General features: G+C 39.9%; 1 protein-coding gene and 1 long non-coding RNA gene across 6 annotated transcripts in view; one reads left to right on the top strand and one right to left on the bottom strand.

Moving 5' to 3' along the window:
- The window catches only part of fam13b (family with sequence similarity 13 member B), a 73981-nt gene extending 46351 nt beyond the window's left edge, over nucleotides 1-27630 (top strand). For 2 of the 5 annotated variants that reach the window (XM_071457976.1, XM_071457977.1), the window contains exons 8-24: nucleotides 8622-8666; nucleotides 12920-13015; nucleotides 13923-14070; nucleotides 15854-15951; nucleotides 16980-17031; nucleotides 17287-17407; nucleotides 18218-18289; nucleotides 18920-19193; nucleotides 19309-19450; nucleotides 20426-20507; nucleotides 21227-21418; nucleotides 22207-22421; nucleotides 22772-22855; nucleotides 22943-23038; nucleotides 23884-24254; nucleotides 25480-25581; nucleotides 25978-27630. In XM_071457976.1, the coding sequence (XP_071314077.1) occupies nucleotides 8622-8666; nucleotides 12920-13015; nucleotides 13923-14070; nucleotides 15854-15951; nucleotides 16980-17031; nucleotides 17287-17407; nucleotides 18218-18289; nucleotides 18920-19193; nucleotides 19309-19450; nucleotides 20426-20507; nucleotides 21227-21418; nucleotides 22207-22421; nucleotides 22772-22855; nucleotides 22943-23038; nucleotides 23884-24254; nucleotides 25480-25581; nucleotides 25978-26101 (2314 nt within the window). In that variant the 3' untranslated portion in view covers nucleotides 26102-27630. Of the gene's footprint in view, nucleotides 1-8621; nucleotides 8667-12919; nucleotides 13016-13922; nucleotides 14071-15853; nucleotides 15952-16979; nucleotides 17032-17286; nucleotides 17408-18217; nucleotides 18290-18919; nucleotides 19194-19308; nucleotides 19451-20425; nucleotides 20508-21226; nucleotides 21419-22206; nucleotides 22422-22771; nucleotides 22856-22942; nucleotides 23039-23883; nucleotides 24255-24337; nucleotides 24596-25479; nucleotides 25582-25977 lie in introns of those variants that run through there. The other 3 variants (XM_071457978.1, XM_071457980.1, XM_071457979.1) reach the window with 3 other exon arrangements.
- Nucleotides 22274-25356, bottom strand: LOC139606022 (uncharacterized). Its single transcript, XR_011684528.1, has 3 exons — nucleotides 25278-25356; nucleotides 24155-24245; nucleotides 22274-22407 (listed from the first exon to the last, which is right to left on the bottom strand). It is a non-coding gene; the product is annotated as an uncharacterized lncRNA (long non-coding RNA).
- Nucleotides 27631-27880: the final 250 nt, after the last annotated feature.

The raw sequence follows: 27880 nt of genomic DNA, 5'->3' as shown, positions 1-27880 counted from the left end.
TATTCTTTCTTCCCCTGAGGAATTTCTGGAATGTCATAGAGTTTAGACAGGTGTACCCCAGACAGGAAACATAATACAGTTAAAAATGAAACTATTTTAGGATGTCAGGGGCTATTGAGGTATTTTTACAAATCAGTCACATCCAAGGATACTTTGTGCAGGTGTCAACTAGCAGGACACCTTATATATCCAGTCAGTAGATGAACCACTGAACCACATTTACTCAATTCTGTCTTTAGTAAAGAAAAAAAAAATATTTAACAGAAAAATAACAGGAGGAACCCAGTGTGGAATAACATGGGGCTCAACTTTGTCATCCAAAGTCATAAAAATATTAATCTTCAAAGCCTCTTTTGGGAACTGTGCCCTCTATGGACATAATGCCCTTTGTGAATTTTTTTTAATTTATCTGGAGTACCTTACAGTTTGATCTTTTAAAAAACAAAATAACTGCTCGCTATCTTGCTCTCACTGTGGCTCCTGATCAGACAAGTGCTTCCAAGAATCTAAAACACTAATTTTGTTAGTGTTGTCATTTTTAGTCATTTAGTCACTTAAACAAGAGCCACGTTGTCTGGAATTGAAGAATCACTAGATTTTGGTGGCGGCAAGAGCCATTGTGTTATTGTTTAGTTTTTGCATTATATCGGCTTACTGCTCTCGGGTGAGGATGCTTTAAACGCAAAGACACACAAATCTCGTCTGTTGTTTCCTGTTTGAGATGCCAAACATCTCTACAAGACATGATATGCAACTTAAAATGTTTTGACCCGATCTAAACAAAATGTTGCTGCAGAATCAAAGTGGTTTGAGTAGATGATTTAGCTTATAGCTGGAGTGAAAAGGTTAATTAGGTTTTGATTGGACCTACTCTTCTGTCAGTCATTCTTTAGTGTCTTTGTTGATATACTTTTTCTTTATTGCTTCTCTTTGTGACATCACAGTGTAATTTATTTACGATCAGGTGACAATCAAATGGTAAATAAAACCTCATTTCTCATTTCTTTTATTATTTGCTCCTCTTTCCTTTGTGTTTGTATTTGTCTCTCTGTGTCCTGTCATACCTTCATTTTCATGATCCACTCGTTCTGACTCACTGTCACCCCTTCTTGTCCTGTTTTTGGTTGATCCTGTATTAAATGTCTTAATGCTTTTGAAAGGCTGCCATTACAGAAGGCTCATGGGGGTGATATAAAAGGCACAGGTGTGTGTGTTTGTGTGTTGCTGTGCTAATGTGCATTTTGTGTATATATTTATGCCTGTGTGTGTGTGTACACGCCATTACACAGCCCACTGGGTCGGCTGTAATAACTGCTTAGTTTATAGTCAGTCCTGAGTGGAGCAAAAGAATCAAAATGCCCTCCCACTTTCTGCCTGATGATTGGCTCACAGAACTCATTCCCTCCTTATGATTGGCTCCACAACTTCAGCCCCTCCCATTCCATTGGTCCTCCAGGGGTTGTTGCCTAGTTACATCAGAAGCTCATATATTTTAGCAGGGCGCTGGATGTTTACTGCAGCACTTTTACAGACAGAGTGCAGAGTGAGGCAGCCTCACTCACTCACACACACACACACACGCACGCGCACATACACACACACACAGTCGCACACTCATTCAAGAGCATACACACATTCAGAGGACACCACAGAATGCACCCAGGCGATACCCTGGCTCTGCTGCTCGACCTGCTGGTACTGACGCTGACACCTCAAAGTGCTCAACTGGGATAACCTACACAGTGGATACGAGGCCAACCTGCAAACCTGCCAGACACTGAAAGAGAAGAAATCTGACCAGAGGAGAGACTCACAGTTCAGACAGAACAAGCTTAACCGCTAGATACTGCTCCTACATGAGATGTGTCAAGTTGTTAACAGGCAAAAAGAAGAAGGAGACAGAAATCGTGCCGAGTTCAGTTAAAAGTCAACCTGACTTCTCTGCTGGATGATCGTAAGAAAAAAAAAAACAGACTGGACTTGAATAACCTGCATGTTAGCTCGCTGACGGCACTGTCCAAAAAGGAAGAAGAGACACAACAGAGAAACTGACAGAAACATCCTACTAGACATAAAGAGTCATTCCTCACACTGACACACCTGCAGGCTGGATCCACTGACATAAAAAAAAAAAAAACAAAAAGGACAGATCACAGTGAGAGAAAACACAGCTGGAAAAATGAGAATGGCCTGTGACATTCTGCTGCAGAGGTAAACATCAGGGTTATGTAACCCCTCTACTCTGACTGGAATAAATGATGTGATGGCAGACTGAATGGTTGGAGAAGAAAGCTAATATGTGGTTGGATGATATATGAATAGATGAATGAATGAATGAGGAACGGTGGGAGAAAGAAGTGCATGGAAAGGGCAAAAAGGGCAACAAAGTGGATGAATGAAGTGATTAACAAACAATTAAATAGGGGAAGCTAGAAGAAAAGATTAAGTTGTGAATGGTGGAATGAATTTGAGGAAACATTAATGCTGGGGGATTTAAAGCCTTCCACTTTATTATTATGAATGTAAGAATGGAGGGAAATGAGCTGGGATTGTGTGTCTTGTTCATTGTTTTGTTAACAGGGAGAGATGAAAGAGAAGAGACATGAGGAAGTCTGTGTCTTTTCTTTCAAAGGAACTAGAATTAGAAATAGAGCAGGAGAAGGTGAAGGAAAAGGGGTCATGAAATTACTTAACAGCTGATATTATGTTAGGTAATCTAAGTGTAAAAAAGGTAGGGTGGGTGGGGCTGAGAATTAGTCAGCATTTTGATATACACAAAGGGGAAGAAATAGGCAGTTGTCCTCTCAAATAAATATTTGGTCACATTAAAGATATAATATGTAACTTCTGCATTGAAATGCCTAAAACAGTCTAGACTAGACCCATGTTATACATATATATTTTTTTTTTTTTGAGTTACATACCTACATTGTCCCAAATTTTTCCAGCTGTTTTGTACAGAAATTCGTGACTTTAATCAAGGTAATGGTCAGTTTCATTTGGTTGCATGTCAGTGGCATCATATCCCCTTTGTGCGTGCGTCAGCATAGTGGTTGTCTGCCAGAAGCTCAAAATTGACTTTTTTAAGCCACGTTTTTCTGATTTTTTGCTTTTTTTTCACTGAATATCTTAACCAGATGAAGAATTTTAGTCATCAGACATCTGGATCTTTATTTATCAGAAGAACAAGCTGAGCAAACGTTAGCAGCAACTCAGCTCGCATGGCTTCTTGCCATGGTGAATATGGAGTAGTGCTGTAACAAATGGCCAATTCATTGATTAGCTGACTGACAGAAAATGAATCAGCAAGAATTTTAATCATTGACTAAAACTTTAAGTCCTTTGGGTGATTTCAGCCACTCAAATGTGAGGATTTGCTGATAGTAAAGTGTCAAACTGTATATGATAGTGAATAAAATTTCATTTGGTTTTGGACTGTTGGTCAGACAAAAGAAGACATTTGGAAATGTCACATTGATGTGAAATAATAATGAACTTTCTTTTACCATATTGTGAAATATTGAAAGTAACCATTAGTTGCAAAATAGAATATTTCATTTTGTTTCATTTGATATCACCTTGTTTTCTGGGAAGTTGTGATTTTTCACCATTTTATTGACTAAACGTTTAATAAATGAATCAAAATAATAATTCACAGATTAATTATTAATGAATATAATCATTAGTTGCAGCCTTAATCTGGACTTTGTGAGGATGTTTGTAACTTTTATCATTAGACATGAACTTTACGTGACACCAGAGACTGTAATATCTTTTGCAAGCATGGTTTATTTATCAAGCTCATTCAGTTATACGCACACTAAGCCTGTGCTGGAAAATATCACAGTTTTAATGCAAGCTATCAGCAGTCTTGCATCATCTCTTCATGACTCTGCAAGTGGAATGAAGAATTAAAGAGGGGTTGAGGAGGCAGAGAAGGGGAAGATTTGTTGAGTCACCTAAACAAAATAGCTCATTAAACTCACATGGCCAAATGTCTGTGGGATAATTAAGAGAAAACAAATGAAGAAGCACATGCATTGGTCATTAATAGTCCCAAGTGCAAAGCAGCTGTTGGAAGCAAACCAATGAGCAGTATCTAGGTAGAAAACTAAACTCCAGCTCTGTGTTCAAGTTGTGGATGTTTTGAATGCTAGCATCTGCTCCTGGAGTCTGTGAGAGTTTCTTGGCCCTGAAACGAAGGACTATAAATGTTTACTGTTTCAGAGGCAGTAATAATAGCTGTTTATGACATGTAAGACGATGCTTATGTTTCTGTGTGTGCTTGTGTGAGTGTTTCTGTGAATTGCAGTGGGTTTCTGTGTGTTGTAGTGTGTGTATGAGGGAAGGAAAGTCTTACAGTCTGATGTAGATGCAGGCCAAAGCACTAAAATGTCTTTTTGTGCAGGCTGGTGTATATGTGTGGTAAGACATTGTGTGAGTGGATGCATAGACTGCAGTAGTTTGTACCTCCGAGCCAGAACAGAGCAGATTCAAGTTTGCTGACAACACCATCTCGGTGAAGTCATTATCAGCCTCAAACTCACCTTACACAAACTCACACACTTTTTAACCCTTACTCAATAATTGTTGTAAGTAATATAGGAAAGTCCTTAATTTGTCTTTTTCTTCTTTACCATCAGCACCAAGAACACAAAATTTCTCTGCTGTCTTCTTATTTTGTTTTCAATGCAGCAGTCAAGACCATGGTCATTCTGAGATTTCTTTTTGTTTTTGTTTAGTCATTGGGTCAGCTGAGACGAGGCCACTGATACACAGCACAGCGTTTCAGCTCTGCAGTATATACTCTTAGCTGTGTGAAACTGATACTCTTGTCCTATATCTGTGATATGCAGTACTACCATCTGTTTACGCCAGTTGATTATACAACAGCAAAAACTGACTTGAAGTGTCCATAGAGTTGAATCAACACCGCACTCAAGCAATTTCAGTAAAAACTGAACATTATAACCTTTAGGCTTTATTAGAGGGCTGTTGTATACGTATTATGGTTGTCTTCAATGCAGTTATCTTTATGATCCTGTTTTTTGAAAACTCTTAATAACTCGAATTGAATATGATATGAATTGACAATGTAATGTTTTATACAGGAGCACCATAAAATGCTTGTAAAAGAATTCTAACGAACAGGACTAAAGCTAGACTGCATGAGTTAATAACTAGGTGTACCTAATAAACTGGTTGTAGTCAATAATAAATCTATCAAAACACTCCATTTATGACCTTCTTTTACAACAATTTTATGGTGCTCTTGTTTAAAACGATTATATTGTCAGTTCATATCCAGTTCATATCATTTTCAGTTTGAGTTTCAAAGATAACTGCATTTAAGGCAACCATAACTGTAAAGTTACCAAGAGGCTGATATCGAAACATGTTTTCAATTTTCAGGTCAATGAATGGTTGGTTAAGTAGATAGATGACATTTTATTATGTTATCAGTTATTTTATAAATGTCTCTTTTATTGAAGTGGAATCACAAGAGCATTATTCAACCTTCAGATGATGCATAAGTGCCTCCGGTTACCTGCTGCAACAGATTTTTACTGCTGAGATCATGCTGAGGGATCTAGTTAGCACACGGCAGATTAGCCTGATGTGATCTAAGGGAATCTGACAGCATTCCTTTTACTCTGCCTCTCACCTCAGATGCTTTTAGGATGTAGTTGATAAAGCAATTAGTGAGTCAAAATAGTTAACTAATAATGGCTACTGTGTTTTAATCTTGTTTTATTTAAAAATCAAATCAGAAGGTAGCTGTAGAAGTTTGATAGTATGGGGCAGGTGACAGGTACGTGAGCAGGGGAAAAGTGGCATCCATCAGCGATCAGTCGTTACTGGATAAATAAAACTCTGAGTCTGTTAGCAGTGACATTATTTAAAAACACCTGAGTAGCTCTCACTGTCAGATGTCAGAATATTACTGCTGGCCTAAGGTGTGATTCCTTAAGACATTATCAAAGGCTTATCTCTGTCTTTGGCTACTACTGCCGCTGTGCCTGTAGGGCAGGAGCTGATCTAATCCGACCTACATGGAGAACTTTTGAAAGCCAAGGCTTTATTCGCCAACTACTACTCTTTTGGCACCCTTGTACATGTGGCAGCTTCAGGCCATAAACTCAAGTGGAAATAAATTCTTAACCTTTATATGTCATAAAATGGTTTGGAACATGCATCCAACTTGGATCTTCATCAAAATGACCAGTCTTCAGTTTATATCATATGTTACTGTACTTTAGAAAAAGTAATTTTGTTCATAACAGTAAATATTTAAAACAGAGTGGAAACGTTTATTTGTCAACTTTTGTTCAAAACTAATTAATGATGTGTGAGATAGAAATCAAAAGTGCTTTGCCAAACTCCTGTCCTAATCACCATTAGGACAGGAGTTTGTTTATTTATTAATTGTTTGTTAATATGACAGCTATGCTGCTTGATTAGTTAAAGAAAACTGCATGAAATATTCCATCCTGATACAAAACCTCACTATTCTACACTGGGGACCTAGAATTTTCCATGATCCTATCTGCCCTTCATAGTGTCCTAGTCAGGGAAGACATACCCTAAAGGGCTCTATAAAGGGTGTTATGTACGGTCCTTTAAGGCTTAACTGACGCCGACAGAAATGTTATCTTTGTTGCTTAGGGAGCTTGAGGAGGGCAAGAACATCCCTAAGGGCCAACAACGGTTTTAGTTCAAGTCCTCAGGGGCAAAATGGTGTAAGATCAGATATTATCTTTGCTACTTAAGGCCCATGGAGGTTATGTAACATCCTTGAGGGTCCTATCAAGCATCTATTGTTAGTGATGCAGCCACCCAGCATGGTTCCTTTCTTGCAGAACTCAGATGCTATTAAGGGTGCCTTCAAAGAGACAGTCTTTGCTGCAGGGTGTAACTGTTTAAAGGGCAGTTCTCCATTCGAACTAACAGGAAAAGAAAAGAGCGGGGAGCCTTAAATGACAAATTATCTAATGTAAACTCAGTCCAGATAATTACTGATTGAGATATACTGTACATGTAGGACGTTGGAGAAAGACAGACAAAATACTAGAGATGCTATTACAAAGTGATCCAAGTTAATCAACTGGGGAGGGCAAGAGAACAAAAGAGAGTCTTTATTTAGTATATGATTTCACATTAACTTACTCCTCTTCCCTCACAACAACTTTTTTTGGCAACATTTTGGCAAACTTATTGTTTGATCTCTGCAACACTAGCAACTCTCCTTCTTTCTTTTTGTCTCTGTCTTCATCGCACACAAGCTTCATCAAGGTAACAGTGGCAGAAAGGGAATGTGAGATGCTTGTTACATTCAAAGTCAGTCAGAACCAAAGGAGGAGAGAAGATTAAGGAGGAAAGAAACATGAGGGAAGGAAGATGGAGAAGGGAGAAAGTTGAGAAAAAGATAAGCAAAAGGTAGAGATGATATGAATATGAAGAAAGATGTTTGTGTGGAGGGTCATGGGGTGGAATAAGAGAAAGGAAAGATGGTTATAGATGCAGGTGAGAATAATCAATAAGGTGATATGGAGTAAATGGAGAGAAAAAACTGATGAGAACAAGAGATTGTAGAGAGAAAATCAAATAAAAAAAATCATAATTGAAAGGAGGGAGCCAGAAATGATGCGAGGAGGGCAGAAAAGAGTTGAAAGCAGCTGAAGGATGGAAAGAATAGCCCAAAACAAGAGAAGGAATTAGAAGAAAAGAAGCATAAAGATGGAGGGCATTATCGTTCCTATCTGCCGTTAATAATTCAGTCTGTATCGATCTACCTGAAGACTTCTTGCTGCATTAGGCGTGTGGTTGTGTGATTGTGTTAAAGAGCCAATGCACACGTAACACTTGCATAACCTCAGCTGCTGTTTTCCTAATGAGACAAGTTTGACCACACACACAAGCACACACACGTACACACACGCACACACACATAGTATATATGAGACCTACCCATGCTCTTGGGCATAGTCTAAATGACCTTGTGTTGTGTGTGTGCAGAGGTGTTATATAAGTCTGGAGTCCTTGCGTGCTTGGCACTGAGTGCGTTTGTAAGGCCAGCGGCAGGCTGCTGAATCAACGGGCACATCTCAGCCGCCTCCTAGTTTCATACACACATGCGCGCGCGCACACACACTTGCTTATGAAGGAACATGGAAGAACAAATATGACATGACACACACCCTTCTATCTGATCAGCAGGGTTTAGCAAAGCCCTGTAGCCTAAATAACAATCTGCCCACCCAGAGTGGCGCCACTGACTCAAAATTTATTTGTGTCTGTGTCTGTGTCTGTGTCTGTGTCTGTGTCTGTGTCTGTGTCTGTGTGTGTGGGGTGCATTTCTTGAGATTGTCACTTGACACAATAGATTTCATTCTCTTTCACCTCTACTACTCAGTGCTTGATCCTCTCTCTGCTTCTGACTCACAGTGTACACAGACACATTCATGGTGCATTCATTCCTCTTCGCTGTTTTGGCTCTTGCTGCCCAACACCCACACTCTCCAAGGTCATTTCATGTCAGTATGGGAAGGGAGTCGAGGAGTACACGATGTTCTAACCATGTTGTCCTTTTCCCCTCTCACTCTCTCTCTCTTTCTCTACAGCTCCCACCTCTCCCCCATATCCATCCTGCCTGCTGACTCTGCTGAGTAAGTTCACACACACACACACACACACACACGCTCCTGTAATTTTATCCACTCACAATAACATTCTCTGTTCTCTACACACACTAATATACACACCTAAAATTCTAGCTGCCTAAGAAACTAATTAGAAAAAATGTTAAGCTAAGCACTGATATCCTGCAATTTATAGTAAGAGAATAATAGAAAAACTGCAAAGAAGGGGTAAAAGACAGATTTAGATTAGCTGAAGTGTGAAGAGGGACACTAGAGCCATCTGCTCCAGAGGCAGAAAAAACAACAGGAATGAAGAGTGCAGGAAGCGCTGAGAAGAGTCAAGTTTAGAGAAAGTTAAGAGCTAAAGAGGAAGTAATAAGGAGGAAAGCCAACCTTGTGTTTTGATTATAAAGCTAAGCTAAAGCCTTTTGCATGGCTCTGTGCTTTCGCTCCCCTGACATGAACGCAACAATCACATGACTTTCAGGTCTCTGCATGACATGCAAACGGAATAAAACCATTTTCTATGGTGCTGTACATTTATGTGAGTTAATTGACCTGAAGGCTTGAGGGCACTAACACAAGCTGTTTCAGTGCTCAGGAATAACACATGAAATGGCTGCGAATGGTCCATTCAGAGTAGTCACATTCTCATTTTCACCATTTGCATCTGTTGACATCAACGTGTTGTAGGAATTGATCTGGTCATGTTTTTTGGTCTCTCAGATGCCAGAAAATGCTTATCACCATTTTTAAAGCGTGACATCTTCATATTGTTTGTTTAGTCGAGGCCAACAGTTTAACACAATAAGATATTTAATTTTATTATTACAGAAGGGGTTAATCATCACAATTTTAGACGCTTGGACTTGGAAGTGTTTGATGGTTTTTGCTCAAATAATTGCTTAATTTATTAATCGGTTATCAAATTAATACTCTGCTGATCAGCTCATTTTTGTTTCAGCCTAGTGGCACATTGTTTCTCTGTCAGGGTGGCTTTTTCATAATTTTCAACATGCCAAGAATGACCTGTTTGGCTTAGCATTGTATGTTTAAAAAATAAATGTTTATTAGTCAGATTTAATCTAGATAAACAAAAATCAGTGCAAGATGAAATTCTAAGCAGACAATCGGATAACCTGTTTTAGAGCTGAAATGATTAGTCAATTAGTCAACATTTTTGAGTTCATCATTTCAGTGATTCTTTTGTTTTTCTTTTCAACCAAAAAAAGTGAAAAAATGCCAAAAGTCTCTGGTTCCAGCTTCCAAAATGAGAGGATTTCCTGCTTTTCTTTGTCAATGTCATTGTAAACTGAAAATCTTTGGTTGTGTGGCTGTTGATCAAACGAGACAAGCTATCTGAAAATGTCACCTACAAAGCTTTAGTAATTTTAACTCACTAATATAATGGATGAGGGACTCAGTTTGTTTGCTCTGCTCTGAGCAATTTGGGACACTGACTGTGTGCTGTACAGGAGGTTGAGAGTAAACACTTACACTTTTTCACATCATTTGATTTGCTGTAACACCCTGTTGTTCATTAATCTAACAACATACACACGTTTCATGAAAAGATGAGAGGTTTTTGACCACAAATTTAAAAAAAAGAATACTTACACTAACATGAATACTTACCTAGCTGGAACTGGAAAACATGTTACTTGAGTTTCATTCACCAGATGTTTGACTGCCCTCCAGGTGTCATGCGAGTACATTAACTGTTCGCTCATTTCCAGAAGTGCATTAGATAGCTGCAAGGACCTTGGTTGCCTAGAAAGTCTTACGTCCCTGAGTGTAATTAATGTCTTCGCTGTCCTCCGGCTACCAGGATGTGTTCAAAAGGCCTGTCCTCTGCCAGGAGGCATGGAAGGATTTAGATAAAATTTTGACAATAGCAGCAATAAAACACGGTGCCTCTCTGGGCAGAGTGTGTGTTTTGTATCAGTACATGTGGCTGTGTTTGTGTGTGGTCGATAGTTATTACTAGTGGAGCTTCTTGCAGCAGGAGGCAGAGTTGCTGCTGCAGGCGAGAGTGGGAAATGTGTGCACAAAAGTGTATATTTGGCTGAAATATCCACAGCTCACACACATTTATTTGACCTGGGCCCAGCACCTTTATGAGGTTTTGCCTTAAATGGACATAGTTGTGAAACCCAAACACAGTTAGGTTCCAGCTCCAAGTCTTCCATTTAAAATCATCTAACTTCATTGGTGACTGTGTACCATATAGTGGTATAGAGCACATTTAACTAAAGAGTAGACATGTTAAATAATATAAATGTACAGAAAAAAGTTGGGGGAACATAGATTAAACCAGATGAGGTACAGTCCATCAGGAGAGCAGTTGGTGTGGAGGAGTTGGAGAGAGCAGTTCATGTCTGTTTCTACCAGGTCTTCAACCTTCACTGCTGTCTAAGCTGGAGGAGAGACAAAGCTAACAGCCTGCAAGAAGTCAAGAGTGAAAGACGAAGGGACACACGATGATCACACACACGTAGTCCAGTAAATAAAGCAAGCTAAATAAAATCTTACTAGAGCCTGTGGATCAACAGTTGCATGTATGTGTAGCAGAGGTCAAAGTTTGTCTGTTGTTGTTACCTTTTAAAGGCTGTGATGTCCTCTCCTCTCCAGCTCTAGTTTAAGCATTATTAATCCTTTTAGAACAGGGCCAGGTTATTGACTTAATACGGACTTGTCAAATAGCCCAGAATGGGAAAGAAAAGGTTTCAGTGATTATCGGACTCGTAAAATGTTTGATACATTACTGACCCTTAGTAAATCCCTCTAAATATTATAACCTCATTGCCAGATATATTCCTGTATTTGGCAAGGAGCTAAACACATTAGTCTGCCATTTAAAGCTGCAGCCATTTGTCTGTTAATCGATTAGTGGAGTTCATTCATTAATAGAGGTTGATGACAGGTAGGATTGTGTGAGGAGGATCACATGTGGTTACAGAGATGAAGGTTGTAATCTGCACATCATTACGGGGTAATGGCAAACCTTCATCTGAATCAAAGATCTGAAATAAATGGTTGAACAATCCACTGAGGTTACTGGATTCAGTGTAACTGAACAGAAGAGCACATAAATTAAGAGACAGTTCAGTGATTTAAAGTAAGAGAGGATTGCACATCAATGAGCTTTAGTGTTAAAACACTACAGTCTTTGTTCTGATCAGTAAGAGGAAATAGGATTGTTTTAAGGATTACAAAATAACTGCAGTGTTGGTCATGTTAGATTTTTGAAGCTGAGGGAGTTTGTAGTATAGTTTTGTAGTAGCATATTTTTAGTTTTGGACATATTAGTGTATGTTTTGTTTTGTTCCCAAATATGGGTACAGTGCAGGTTACAGAACTAAAATAGCAATAATACAGGAGGTAGGTGGTACTTATTTTGCAATGGCAGAAAAACTTGTAACTTATAATAATATAAATAACTCCAGCACTGGATTCTCCATTTAGTTTAAGCAGTCAGCGTTGCAACATTTACTGACATATATTTTCAATCTTTATATCAGAATGTTTTACAGACTTTGACATTATTTAGTTTGTATCTGTCAGATACATAATAGTTTAAAGATGACCTACTTCACTGCTGCTTGAATTCTGGTCATAGTTGTGAGTGAATGGAACTATGCAGAATTAAAGTTTAACTATTGGAAACTACAGAGGTCTGTTATCAACCAAACCCAAACAACCCAAAATTAGTCCAAAACAAAAGTTGACTTTGGAGGTTGTTCATTTTTGTGGATTTACTTGGATATTTTCCCAGTCCCACCACTACTGAACAAACAGTGAACACACGGTAGTGAAGTAAAGGTAAATCTTTAGCTTTGGTCCTGTTTGGACAAAGCCATCAGTAAACTGAGCTGTGACAGTTTACCCTCATTACAGTTGAACTAAACTCATTCCAGCGGAAGAAACATGGACTCCATTGTTACTTATTATAAAACATGATTTTAAACAGAGCTAATTTTCAACTGCAGCCTCTTTGGCAGGTCCCAGTTAAAACATAAACACAGTGACAGAACAACACTGACCAGGCAAACAGGACACACAATACAAAGTTGCACATAGTTTCAAAGCTTCATGTCCACTGAAGTCACCCTTATGAGCTAAATATATGTTTAGTTGTAATTTAAGGTGTCACAACTAAATACGTTTTTTTAGTCAAGACATAATGCATCTTCCCAAACCACACACAATAAAAAATATAAATACGCATAGTAATCTCTGCAAAATGAATGAAGTCAATGTATTTTTGTGTATTTTCCTAGAATAATTCAGCGAACCATCAGAGCGGCAGTGGAGCAGCACTTCTTTGAGCTGAAAACCTCCATCGACCAAGACCTCAGCAACTATGACAGCCAGGGGTGAGAGTACACACACAGAAACACTGAGACTGAAACACACAATACAATACAGACGTACACATACTCAAAAACCAAAAGCACTTAAGGGCCCACTTTTCTAGTGTTTTATTTGAAGTTTTGACATTCATACCAAGATATATTTTTGGTTTTAAGTATCAAAAACTATCTCAATAGTTTTACGTCTCCTCTTACACAGTTGTGTCAAATGGTGATGGTTAGTTGGCGCTGAAATGAGCTGAACAGATGCTCAACTGTATAGTTATGACATCACAAAGTTACGGAAGTCCCTACGGCTCATTTTAAGGTACAGTTTCCGAAGTACGGGCTGCGTGCATTTCCCATTGGATTAAACACTTTGATAATTTCACAGTATTCCTATAGCATCTAGAACTGCTTTATAATCATGGAAATCTCACTTTGTACAATATAAGACCTTTAAACAAAGACTAAACACTTGCCACCACATTTCTTATACACCTTTGGCAAAACTTTGAAGTTGCACCTGCTGGTAGAAACATGCGTTAGAGATTCCTCAGCGGCCGAAAGTGGCATCGGATGACCTTAAAGAAACATATTTGACATAGTGAACACTGTGTACAAAGGCACAAAGCCAGTCAGATGGGTCAGGTTACTGGTAAACATGTTGGCAGCAGTGATGTTAATAAGAAAGTAGTACTTGTTGAGAGGAGCAGCTGTTCACTAGTCAGTCACCTCCGAGACAAAACAAGATGTAAAGGAATCTGTGGGTTTCGACCATGAAGGCGACATGACATCATAAAGGTTTTACATGACGTACTAAAATAAGCAGGTTTATCCTCACCTGTATAGCAAAGTGTGAAGTTATTAGTTTGTATTTAAAATACAGGTACTTTGCTTGTATCATTTACTTTTTGAATTTTATTTTCAGGGTGAGTCCCAGTGAGCCTGCTGAAGAGGGTTGCCATGGAGACGAGGAGCAACAAACAGATCCTGAGGACAGTCCCTCCGACACAGAGGGAGAGACCCCACTCACAGAAAATGAGCAACATATACAACAAAGCCAGGAGGAGACACAGGTCTGTGGGTGAAACAGAAACACACACATACACATAATGCTCGTTTGTTATGTTTCACACACACATACTAAATGTTAACGTAGTGTAACAATGACAAAAGCATAATTGTCTCCCCTATGTACAGAAATTAAAAGTGAAAACATTTTACAACACACACACACACACACACACCATGGAGATTTCCCTCAAAAACACTCACACAATACACAGACCCAGACCAGTTGCTGTGTGGGCTGACAGCATATTTCCCACAACTAACCTCCTTCCAGTCTCAGTGTGTCGGTTCATTCGGTGGCTGAATGTTTGTTATGATCAGCAGAGTCCATCTTTGTTCTGCTCTGATAGCTGGAATCCTACTGGGGTAGCAGGCAGAGACAACAGGCCTGTTGAAGAAATACACACACTGATCATCAGTGAATACACAAATACATACAGGCTGTGGTTTGTTCGAACTAACAAATAGTCATGAGGGGATGACATACTGAATATGTATTAAAATTATGTAAACATACATGTAAAAACACTTATAACTAAAAGCTGCTTCTCCATGCTCAGTGTCAAGCCAAGGAAAAACTAATAGACCAGTCCCTGATGATCTGAGGGGTCTAGTGAGTTCATAAGGAATTAACAACTGAGAAATGTATTTAGGGCCAAGAACGGTGACTGATTAATTAGAGGTTTGTAAAACTGATTCTAAAATCTGACTGGAAGTCATGAATCAGCTTTTCAAGGTCACGTCCGGACAACAGGTCTGTGATTCTGGTAGTGTTTTTTAAATTATAAAAGGCAGATTTCACAGTTGACTTGATAAAACTGAGGTCCAAATTTAGTGATGCCCAGATTTCTTACAGATTTGTCTTTTGTCATGGAGATCCTGGCAGGACATAAGGCAATTAAAGTGTCTCTTGTCTTGACCATCACATAAATTTTTAGTAAGTCCTGTCACAGTGGAATTCAAAACCCCTCAATGGTACTACCCCCTTCGAGCCTCAGTGGCTCTTATCCCAAGAACAATTTTAGTGTCCAGACAGCAGGAGAGAGGTGAGCAGCAGAGGCCAACTGGTCAGGGACTGATGAGAAACTTTTCATTTCTGCAGTAATCTGGGTCCATTTCTTTAAATAAAGCAGTAGGAATCACAGCAGCACATGAGAATCAAACTACAACACTCACACCATTTACTTTCTTATATAATAGTAGTTGTGCCAGTGTGACAACTCATTTATTCCACAGTCATGTGACAACTGTCTCTTCATGACTAACCACGTTTCTATTCTGACAAACCTGTTCAGTTTACTTCAGTTCAATGAGCACATACAACCTTAACCTCCAGTATGAATGTTTAGGACCTTAACTCATCAATAACAGTGTGGTAGCAGTTTTAGGTAGGGTTAGATAGGTAGTTTGGAAGAGCAGTGGTGATGGGAAATCCCTTCACCTTGACTTTGGGATTTTTTTTTTCTTGTGTTGGAGCTTTGCACTGAAGTAATGAGTAAGATGGCCACATTTCAATACTTATTTGTGCAATTTATTTGTATTTAAGGCAGAGCAAAAAGCCTCTGCTGCTTAATCCAAAAAAAAAAAAAAAAAAGTGAAACTACACACAATGTGTGTGGTTTCTAAGAATAGGGAAGCACCTGTTTATGTTAGAGTCCCAGTTTAACACAGTTTCTATTCTTGCACACGTATATCTCATACTCTGCTCTGCTAGTTTTGTTTAACTCTGATTCTAATTCATAAAATCAAGAAAATTAATCTGAAATTGGTGTTGACGCTTTCTCCCAGGACTCGCCGGACTCTGGCACCACCCTGGAGGAGAGCCTGGGAATGGACCTGGATGCAGAGGCTGTCAGAGATGCTGAGAACAACATCAACACTGCCAGGTGAGCTACCTAAGTTATGGTTTACTTTCAAGCCTTCAGTGAATTCAGTTTTACCTCAAATCAACAAATAACAAGTAAGTTCATCAGAGTGAGATGCTTCTTTATACAGTGTTTAAAGGATCAAAGCACATTTGGACTCAAAGTAACTTAATTTGGACAAGAATCTCAGTGATGTGAAGAGAGGACTTTCCTCTTTCCCAGATAGAGTGAAATTCTTTTTCTTTAACGTGCAAACAAGGGGCAGTGATGTTGTCAGGCACTGATCACTTGACAACTCGCGTTTCTTAATCGCTTGGACATGCTGTCTCAGCCAGAGCTCCTTTTTTACGCTGCATCATATGTCTTACTGTTAAATGCCTCCAGCTTGTAATTGTTAACAAGCACAGATGATGTTCCACATTTCACGTGCAGTGTTTAAACTGTAAAAGTGGTTCAGGCAGCCAGTGCTTTAATACTGTTTCACAGGTTTAATACTGTTTCAGGTAAAATGGACAAAAGCTAATAAGCAGGACAAAATGATTGATTGAGCAATAGACACAACAGAAAGTTGACGCAGCAGTTTCATGGGTGTTTCCCTCAAGAAACCATTCATAATGTGGAAAAGCTTTTATTTGTGTGACTGCAGTGTGACTCTTCATCAGATCTTGTTTAGATCTTTCACAGTGCAGTTCTGTTCTAGTCAGAGCTGGATCAAAAATGGTTTAGGTTTTTTCTCAAAGCCAAAGATTTCTGTGTCTACGTCTGTGAGGTGAGTTTTCTTGCTTTTAACATCAAGTGTTTGCAGTGGGATCCTCAAACACGGCTCAGCACATGAAAAAAAAAGCTTTTCTTGATTAATTTACACAGTAATAACAAACAACTCAGTTCTAGATTATCAGAGCAAAAATATCAGTAAAGGTGTATACCCTAAAAATCACAATTTCACAGTCACAAACCTCCAGATGAGTGTGTGTATAACTGTATTTTGTTCACCACTTTAAGTCATGATTTTTTTAGGTGGATCTTACATTCGTTATCTTTCATTTCAGGCAGGACAATCAACCCTGTGACACCATGGAGCAGACTGACACCATACATAGTGTAAGTATCAATATGTGGGAATGTATCACAGTGTATGTCTATGATCTAAAAACATTTAGCAAAATGTTACTGCTACACCGCTACTGTACTTTCCTTCATTTTTCCTTCTTCTCTAATTCATTTCTCTCTGTCTGTCCTCCATCCACTCTTTCTATCCACTTTCTTGTCATTATCTTCAGTCAGTCGCATCTATTTTCTTCATTTGTTCCATCTCTTATTTGTTTCTTTAATCTTTCTCTTTCTCTCTCCCTTCAGGACTTGGGGTCATGCCGATGTGATCAGAACGCCAACACCAGTGAGACCAACAGGAATCACCTGTCGCCATGCCAACCAAACTCTCCCCACCTCCAACTCTTTCCTGACAACCAGTGGGAAGGTGGGAATCTCCCTGTCTCTGCAGAGAAAGCACGCTCTCTATTCACCTACAACATCGTTCCTAAACTATTTACTTTCTCACAGTTTGGTAGAACGCAGTTATCCCGCCATGTTAGTTCATATGAGTTTAGGTTTGAGTTGAGCTGTACAGTAATTTTGTTTCAGATTAACATTAAAAATTCTTTGTCTGTCAGGCTAAGAGACTTAAATGCCCTCAGTATATTTAAGAGAATCTTTGAATTAACGGATGATTAGTTGATTAATCAGTTATTAAACTTCGATCAATTTTGACAATGGAATAATAATAATAATCCAAAAAGATATAACAATAATAATCATCGTCATCATCATCATCTTCATTTTTTAGGCAAAAATGGGAAACTTTCCACAGTTCCAACCACTCGTGAGAATTGGATACTTTTCTCTGTCAGAAACAAAAGTAAAGACATCTGAAGATGTCACCTTCAACTTTAGGATTTTTTCTATCGTTTGTCAGACATGTTATAGACTAAATGAATCAATCATGGAAAAATAATTCTTCCAAAAACTGACTTTTTGACCATCAGAAACCTCTGGAAGCTTCATTATCTATCTGTTGGGACTGAGGAAAAACTTGACCTCATCTGTTTGTATTTATACCAAATAAACTTGGACACACACAGAATGAGTGTTGGTGAGTGAAGTTGTTAGGATTGATTGACCTCACCGCTCCTCTTCTCTGCTGCCTCTCTCCCTGCCCCTCCTCCTCCTCCTCTTCTTCCTCTTTCTTATTCCCCTCTTCCTCCTCCTTGTCTTCCCTCCATCCAAACAGCATCACCTCCCTCCCATCTCCACCTCCCTCCCATAGACTTCTCATGTATGCACCTGCAAAAAGAAGGCCAAGGTAAGTAGTTTCATATCTGCCCGACCCTCCACCAGTCTGCCCATCTTTCCTCATCCTTTTTTTTTTTTTTTTTATTTGCTGGTTGCTTGCTGGTTTGGACACAGTATCTCACAGTATTAAATTTGCTTGTGTGATACTGATGATGCATGTAAAACACTCTTCCTTCCCTCAGAGCTGATAAGTAGGCTGGTTTTACTGTCTCTCTTTGCTCTTCCCTCCTGCTGCAGGATCGCTGGGCAGACTGATCAGAACACATTTCCTCTCTGAATACACATTTTCCCCTGACTCTGCTTCTCTGTGTCTCAGCTCTGTCTCATTATCTTTCTGACCCCTCCTTCACCTTCTCCTTTCTTCTTTTTTTTCCCCTCGACTCAGCTTGTTAGCGTAGCACTGACAATATGTGAGTGACTCAGCAGGGTACTGAAGAAGAAAATTAATTTGTTGTTCAATGTATCAGCTCAAAAGCCCCATCCCCGGCAGCTTTTGTGTACTGATATGTGCAGCACCTACTTCACATGCAACTCTCTTTATAGTCAGGGATTAAATCAGACTTTTCTCTCCCTCCTTCCCTGACCTCCGCTGACTCGCTCTGACGCCCTCTTCTCTCTGTTCCTTACCGTTTCTCTACAGACCCTATCCCAGCTTACAAATCCTGGCAGGATGACAGCGAGAGTGGAGAGGCACAGCTCTCCCCCCTGGCTGGTCGCATGGTTCCTCTCCCCCCACTGCCGCTGGAGGAGGAAGGTGAGGATGAGGAGGGGGAGGGAGGGCAGGACGCCTCCCCCTCCTCTTCACGCTCCCACCCTCACCTTCTGGCTCGACGCTTCCTTGACTTTGGAGCCCACAGTGCCCAACGCTTCCTCCAGCAGGACCCAGACGCCACCTCACCGACCAAAGCACAGAGGTACGATGAGATTCTAGATTCTGTCTGTGGGTTTAAAGTGATAATCACACCTACACTGATTTTCTTTGGTCCAAGTCGGAGCATAAATGTCTGGTTTGTGGTGCACTTTGGACAGGCCGCGGCGAGCATCGTTTGGCTCAAAAGAGTCGATGAGAGGAGGAGATTCAGTGACTCACCAACTCACCAAGAAGCTACAACACCTGAAGAAGAAAATCAAACAGTTTGAAGAGCAGTTCGAGAAGGAGAGGAACTATAAGGTAAAATATAAACTGTAAAACATGTGTATTGATTGTATTATTGAAAGAGAACTAGTCGGACTGAAAATGGTTTTAAAAAAGTACATCATTAAGGGTAAGTACATTTATGTCACATGTATGATTTTAAATAATGGAAAAACCTGACAGAAACGACCAAAAAGACCAACACAGTCATCACTTGTGTTTACATTATTCAGGATATTTCAGTCTTCAGACCTTCATCCTTCTCCTCCTGCTCCTCCTCCTTTGTTCATTAACATGGTCTGTCTCTCCCCCTCCCTCTCATCTCTTTATATAGGAATTTTACCTAATGAAGGTCTGAGGACCTTAATGTGAATAAAATAAAAACAAGTGATCAGGGACTTTTTTGTTGTTTCACAGTAACAATTTGTGATCCATCACACCTGTCTGTAAGACTGTTGGAAGTTCAGGAGCTATTTAGTAATAATAAAAAGCCCAAAATATAAATTACATTGATATATTGTAAATACTGCAGAGGACCATAGACTGTGAGTGACTAATACTAGCTGATGGAAAAATAGAAACAGCAATTTATGAAGCAATTTATCTATTATGAAATATAGATTTTATTATTCTTTGTCATTACATTGATTGGCTCAAATGAGATATGTTCAACCACTGGCAGAGCAATTGTTCAGGTTTGATGCTCATTTTGGGATACAAAACAGTGTCATGAAATTACAAACATTAAGAGGCTTAATACATAATCCTGCACAGAAACAAACAGCCCTTGATTTAGCTGCAAATCTCTGAGGTGACACTGAGGTGGATCTATAGTGGATTCCATACACAGGCTGAATGGAATCACAAATCCTGATCATTTAATGTTTTGCATTTTGACTCTTAATTTGTAAAAACCAAATTGCTGTTGTAAATCCACCAGTATCATCCTGACCTTTTCACTAAAATACCAACTCTTTCTTCGTCCTCTGTCTCCTCCTCCTCTCTCTGCAGCCCTCTCATGGAGACAAGGCAGCTAACCCCAAAGTCCTCAAATGGATGACCGACCTCACCAAGATCCGCAGGCAGATTAAAGGTAGAACCACTCGCTCTCTCTCCTGTGAATGTGTGTGTGTGTGTGTCGGGGTCAGAGTGTCTGTGTGCCATCCTGTTCCATGCTGGACAGCTTGACCCTCCCCACTCCTAACCTTTGACCTTTGTAACAGCACCGCATGTATGCTGGTTTAACACAAATATACAGACACGCACATGCCAGGGGTTGACATTGCTCTCATTTGCGTGGCTCTCACAATCCAATGTGCTGGTGCGTCCTTGTGAATCCACATTCATTATCTGGGGTGAGCTCAGTAAGGGGAAACTGTGGGAAAATACTTTGTTATGCAAAATAATTGTAAAAAATCTTCTAATAACCTTTATTTTAATCAGTTACGGTCAAGTTATGCGAGTTTTTGCCTTTTGGTAAACTGGTGTTGATTCTTATTAACTGAGCCCAAACAAAGGAATTAAAAGAGGGTGAATTGGTAGAATTTAATAAATATTAAATATTGTTCTGGCACAGTCCATTGTTTCACCTTACTGAACAAACCCCACTGACACTCGTCCACCTCCTCTCTGTGGGGTGATGGCTCTCCTTTTTGGAGAACGCAGTGGCCGAAACATTTCTCTCTCTGTTTCAAATCAAAATTGAAAAACAACAATAACGCGAGCACCCGCTCTCCACTTTCCTCCCTCCTCCTCCTCCTATCGCCCAACGACCGATTGATTGATTGATTGACTGACTGATCGGCCAACCAGGACGCCAGCACCACCTTTTACCCAGAAGCACGCTGAGGCACCAGGCTTTGCTCCATTCACACAGACGCCACCATGCTCCCTCCTCCCCTTCCTCCTCCTCCTCCTCCTCCTCTATCTGCTCACCTCCCCATCACACACTCACCCCCCCGCTCCACCCCTACTCAGGCCTGAGCTCTAGACCGTTTCACCTCAGTAAGTACCAATCCCTCAGTAAGTAGACATTACATACATTACTGACAGTCACAATGAGGCGGCACTGTTAGAGCTTCTTGCTTCTTTGTTTTGGTGTTTTCTGTTGAAACAGCATGTTGGCTCAGGAAAGTTCACTGGAGATGTGTGCGAGTGAAGTTACGTGCGGAAGACGAGGGTTTTGATTTGAAAATAAAAACAATATATTTGAGGAGACACATTTAAATGTGGACTTTTCTTACAAGGCAAGATTTCTGATTGTGTCAAAACGATGCACTAAAACTTATAAAAGTTTTATTTATTTATCACCAAAGGGAGAGAGAGCACTGGTGGTACATTACTGAACAGACCTCACATTAAAATTCAGCAGCACCATGTCTGTGTAGCCGTCAGTCTGCCTCAGGGACTTCTGAATGTCTTTGTTTTTCAACAGTTTTACTATCAGGCACTGTTAGAAAATGTTCACGCAGGGTTGTTGGTTGCTGTATTTGGGCTTTTAATTGGTGTGGTGATGTGTGTTTTTGTTCAGGGTGTGTGTGCATGCTTGTCTTTCTCCTCATGTTGTGATTAGCTCACCTTAACCACCACAGCTGTCTAGTAAACTCCTGCATGGCTAATTGTCCAATCAAAGATGTCTTATCTGCTGCCTGAAGACTTAAGGTTTTCTCCCCATTGTTTTATTTTCTGCAACCACTTTTCCTGTCCCCGTTCCTTCTTTTATGCTTAACTTTCTTTCTCCTCCCTTTTTTTCCTTCATCTCCTTCCTCATCACTTTATCCCTCCATCCTCAGATGCCAAACACCGTGCAGAGAGTGAGCTCGGCCCCCAGACTCGTCCTCGGAGCAACACCTTGCCCAAGAGCTTTGGCTCCACCCTGGATCAAGGTGCCTGCGATACAACAGGGGAGGTCAAGGGTCCACGTCCCACCAGAGAGGAAACACTGGAGCTGATCCAGCGCAGGGTCAAAGGGAAGCGGCAGGAGGACGGGTGGCCTGATGACATCAAGGTGAGTAGCAGATGTTACCAGGGTTTGGATCAGCAGTCATGTTTAAGGCCCTGCACACCTAGAGGTGTTTTTAATTACTGTGGTGGAGCTGTAATTACTTCACCAAACTTCCTGTACTAATAAAAGTTTTTAACATGTGAAACAAACTAGGTCATTTTTTGGCATGAAACGTTTAGATATGATATTGAAAATGAGCTCAGTGATGTACACACAGCAACTGTGGTAGATCACAGCTGCTATGTTATATTAATATCTGCCACTTGCACAATGCACTGTAATAGAAAGTCAGTGCACGGTAATGTAAAGTCACTATTCCATTATCAACTGTGTCTGAATGTCTGTCTCTGTAGAAGATGACAAAGGAGCAGTTGTCCTGTGAGAAGACAGTCCTGCAGAAGAACCTGCTGCACTATGAGGGTCTGCACGGTCGACCGGTAAGTCTCCAACATCACAAATCCTGGTTAGATGTCCGTTCATCAAAACACACTATCGGACTTTCAAACCAGTTCTCTGTGTCTCAGGTGACCAGAGAGGAGCGTCTGGTGGTGAAGCCTCTGTATGATCGCTACAGATTGGTCAAACAGATGCTCACTAGAGTCAGCATCACACCTATCACAGTAAGTACACATAGTTTTATATTTATTTTACCACATGAGCAACATACTCACTAATAATCACTCTGAATTTAAGTTAGTTATAATAATGTAGACACAAACAGCAAAATCACTACAGCATATTGTGCATATATACAGAGTCTATATGTCTACATGTAGCTAAAACTGATCCAGCAGCCCTGAAATAAATCGCACCTGTCTGAAGGCTGCAGCGTTCAGTTTGTTGAGGTGCTGATTCAACTTCATGGTCATTTTGGAGGCTGTAGTTTGTGGTGCTCTTGAATTGTTTTGTGTTATACTGAAAGGTGTGTTTACTGTGTTTAATACTCTCATTAAATATAGTGGATAAATGGGACAGCTTTGTATTAGCTACAAAGTACACCTAGCTAATACAAAGTTGTCCCATTTATCCACTATATTTAATGAGATTATATATATATATATATATATATATATATATATATATATATATATATATATATATATGTGTGTGTGTGTGTGTATGTGTGTGTGTGTGTATGTGTGTATATATATATGTGTGTGTGTGTATATGTGTATATATATATATGTGTGTGTGTATATGTGTATATATATATGTGTGTATATGTGTATATATATATATGTGTATATGTGTATATATATATATATATATATATATATATATATATATGTGTGTGTATATGTGTATATATATGTATATGTATATGTATGTGTGTGTGTGTGTGTGTGTATATATACACACATAGCATTCAAACAACACAAGTGTGCATAAAATAACAACTCACCTGCTGTGTTAATGCCATTCCTGCTTTACTGCATACTAACCCCCCCCCCTCTTTCTACCCCAGGTGTCCCCCTCCAGTAAGAGGCGGAGTCAGACCCTCCAGCCAATCATAGAGGGTGAAACTGCTCATTTCTGGGAGGAGATCAAAGAAGAGGAGGAGGACGAGCGGAAAGGTGGTGGAGAAGAAGATGAGAGGGAGGAGGAGAGGGATGAGGAGGAAGAAGATGAGGAAGAGGAGGGAGAGAGCAGCGGTGGGGAGATGCAGAGCCCCGAGGTCATCATGGCCGTTGACCTGGTGACACAGACCGACAGGCAAATGAGGAGCCAGAACCAACCTGACAGACAGAGCGACTGTCCAATGAGAGCCAAGCTAGAGGAAGGGTCGGGGAGGCTGGCGCTCGATCTGCGACTCTCCAGCTCCAACGCCTCGTCCATGTAAGAGCAGAAAACCACACAGTTAATGTTCGTCAGAAGAACACCTGATTCACCTGTACCCATTGTTTTGTTTACATTTACAGCTGTAGGAAAAATCCACCTGGGTCTCACACTTGTCCCTTTTCGAGTACAGGTCACGTTGCTCACCATCTCCATTATACAGACTCCAGCAACCACATAAATCATTTCAAACTCTTTTCTCCATCCTTCTTCTGTGTCGTCTAGTTTGAATAAATATGGCCGGCCATCACAGTGTAATGACTCACAGTCATCCTTTTTATTGGTCAACTAGATAACATTACAATCGTGCTTCTTGCACTGATAGAGTTTGTTTAGAGTCACGTTTTCCAACTCTTGAGGGATTTAACTGCAGTGGTGAGGTCAAGTGTAGAATGGCCACAATTATAAGATCCAGTTTGAAAAGTGTAGGAATGTTCCTTGAAAACAGACCGCACCATTTTGCTATTTTACAGTTTATTTTTAATTTTTCATGAACATAAAACAGCCTGGCGTGTTTTCCAGACACGAACCTTATAACTGCAGTGTCTCTGATTGATTAAACTGTCCATTAAAAGGCAAAAATGCCAAAACATAATCAGAAAAAAACTGCCCAAATAAAAAGACATGGGTGAGTTTTCATGGTGACTGGTATTTAAGAGATTATTTCTGACAGAAACATCTGTTTATTCCTGTGGGTGTCAGGTGAGTGACAGCAGGCAGAGCCAAACACCGTACATGCAGCGTGAAGCTGAGGCACAACTTCAAAAATGTGCAAGGGGGATAAAAAGGCTCTTTGTTCACTGTCATTTGTTGTTTTTTTTGATACTGTATTAATTAATATCAGCCTTATTCTCGTGGGAGAAAAAGATTATCGTTAACTTTGCAGACAGCAGCAGAAATAATGTAGGACAGGAGGAAAACACTGGTTGTAATCTGTTTAACGTGTCACCGAGCTGAAGTTAAGACAGACACACACCTTTAATCTCCTTTATCAGATCAGGTTTGGACATTCAGGTCTCTTACCTGGAAATAATCCTGACAACTGATCCCTCACACCACCACAGTTCACTTCCTGCTGTCCTCTCTGGATCCAAATGGCTCCTGTGAATTTATGTAGATTTGAGAGAACATGTGAAAAATCATCTCAAGTCTGACAGCCACAAAACTCCATTCTTACTTAGTGACAATGTCTAACTGCAACCTCATGTTTCTCTTCATCCTCTAGGCCAGAGCTGCTGGAACAGCTGTGGAAGGCCCGAGCAGAGAAGAAGAAACTGAGGAAGACCATCAGAGAGTTTGAGGAAGATTTCTATCAGCATAATGGAAGGTAGGTGGGAGAGACACTCATCAGCTCTTAGCCCTCATTTATCCAAGCAAGTCAATCAATATTCTCTCCGACAGTAATTTGATGACAAACATTCAGTTATGTCGCTGAATCCAGAAAAATAACTTGAGTGGGAATAAATAGTAAATAATAATCCAGGGTCCACAGCACCTCCAACATTTTATATTAAACACTTTGATACAAATACATTTGCCTTGAAAAAAATAAGTCCCACTGGTGGAGCTACATCTTACAACAAAGACATTTAATAAACGAGATGAGATGTGTCAGGATTTGTCTCATCCAGCTTGGCAGGTGATTAATTGATCAGGTGATTTGTTTTGCTTTTCACTAATTGAAAATGAAAGCTAATTCTTCCCTCTCTCTCCTCTGCTGTAGAAATGTTCAGAAGGAGGACAGGGTGCCGATGATGGAGGAGTACAGAGAATACAAGAGGATCAAGGCCAAACTCCGCCTCCTGGAAGTCCTCATCAGCAAACAGGATTCCTCCAAATCCATCTAGACCCGCCCTCCTCGGAGACCCGCTAACAACGCACACATCAGCTGTCAGCGCTGCTGAGAGGACCCGCCCAGGACGCCCATCAGTCTGTCAGACATCATCACACCTGGGAGGGTTTCACAAACACTCCAGCTAACAACCGTAACCACACCAAGACGAGTCGAGACTATCAGTCATGGTCCCTGCTTGGTCTGCTGCAGTCATGTCAGGGAGAAGTGAGTGACGTAGAGTGACGTGCTGGTTCAGAGTTACACTGTACTTGCTTTTTACTTTCCTTCCCGAATGCAGGAAACTTTCCAGTAACATTTTTAGGGACTTTAGGACCTGAGCTGCTCTTTTATGACAAGGTTCTTGGGTCATAGTTTCTGCCCACAGAAAGTCCAGAACTTTCTGATGTCTAAAAACTATTAATAACTGGTCAGACAACACACAACAAGACTGCAGCTGTTTGTGTACAGCATTCATTCAGACTGCAACCAAACCCTGGTTGTTGGTAATATCAGTATTAGAACGAGGGAAGGGAATTTCTTCCTGACAAGTCAAGAAAAAGTAGAAAGTAATTCATAAGCAGAACATTTAACAAAAACATTTCAAGTCAGTGTAATCTGCTAAATTACAGTTAGTTTCTGATGTTTGTAGATATGTAGCTAAAAACTGCTATTTTTTCCATTTTGATCACAAAAATCACACAAAACATAACTGTCATTGATTTAAGAGATTATATCAGCATCTATATGCGACTACAGCGTTTTCCTCGTTGAAGTCAGAAATAAGGACAGATCTGTCTTTTGCTAAAGCTCAGTTTGATCAATACCCTTCACCTTAAAGGTGACTTAAGTTGTGGATATTTACGGTATTTACCCACGACATGACTGCAGCACCACTACCAGTCAAACTTAAAATCACTCGATCAGCCACAGCAAATCTGCTGCCTCCTCTGACGTCATATCATCTAAAACACACCCGCAGGTTAAAAACAGGAAAAATTCATCATCACTGTGTTTCTCTTCATCATCATCATCATCATCATCATCCCACCAACGTGACATAAGACATTTCTTCTCATGTTTCATTTCCTCAACTTCTGAGGAAGAATTAAAAAAACATTCTGACTTCTTAATTTCAAGAACTTTTCTTCATGTTTTTTTCCTCCATGCTGAGTAATCTTATGGGACAGCTCAAGGACTGGCATTTCAGACACTCTTCATTCAAGTCACGCATTCGTTTGGGACGTCGTTCAGTGTGAAAAGCTCCTCTTTCTCCTTGCTTCAGGGAGTCACGATTTCTTAAACCTGCCCCCTTGGTGCAAGGTGATTAATTATTTTATTCTGTCCGTTGAACTTCATCTAACATCTTCATATCCCAGATGCTTCTGACTGCTTTTAAAATGAATTCACAAAGTTTAAAAACAAGTTTATGAGTGTAGTCTTGTTTTAAAAAAAAAAAAAAAAAAAAAAAAAAATTGTACTCGTACGTGTTTGAGAGACACTGCTGTTCATGTTGAATGAAAAAGAATATCTGTCATATTCCAAGGGAAAATGAAAAAAAAAATTGTATTACTTCCTAGTTTGACCTTGGAGCTGTTGTGAAAGACTGATTTACATTGTCTTTTTCATTTAGTTTTATTCTTCAGCATTTTCCCCCTTCTTTCTGTTTCTATTTCAGCAAAACTTGTCAAGAAGATGTACAGCAGGTGGCATACGGTGATGTTGCGTGTTTGTCTTCTTTGCAAAATCACTAAACTTTGTTTCCTATGAGACTCTTGCAAAAAAAAAAAAAAAA

This window comes from Trachinotus anak, unplaced genomic scaffold (genome assembly GCF_046630095.1).
Source record: "Trachinotus anak isolate AG129_WGS33_773 ecotype Australia unplaced genomic scaffold, CSIRO_AGI_Tana_v1 ptg000021l, whole genome shotgun sequence".
Lineage (NCBI taxonomy): Eukaryota > Metazoa > Chordata > Actinopteri > Carangiformes > Carangidae > Trachinotus > Trachinotus anak.
This window is presented reverse-complemented; position numbering and strand designations above follow the sequence as displayed.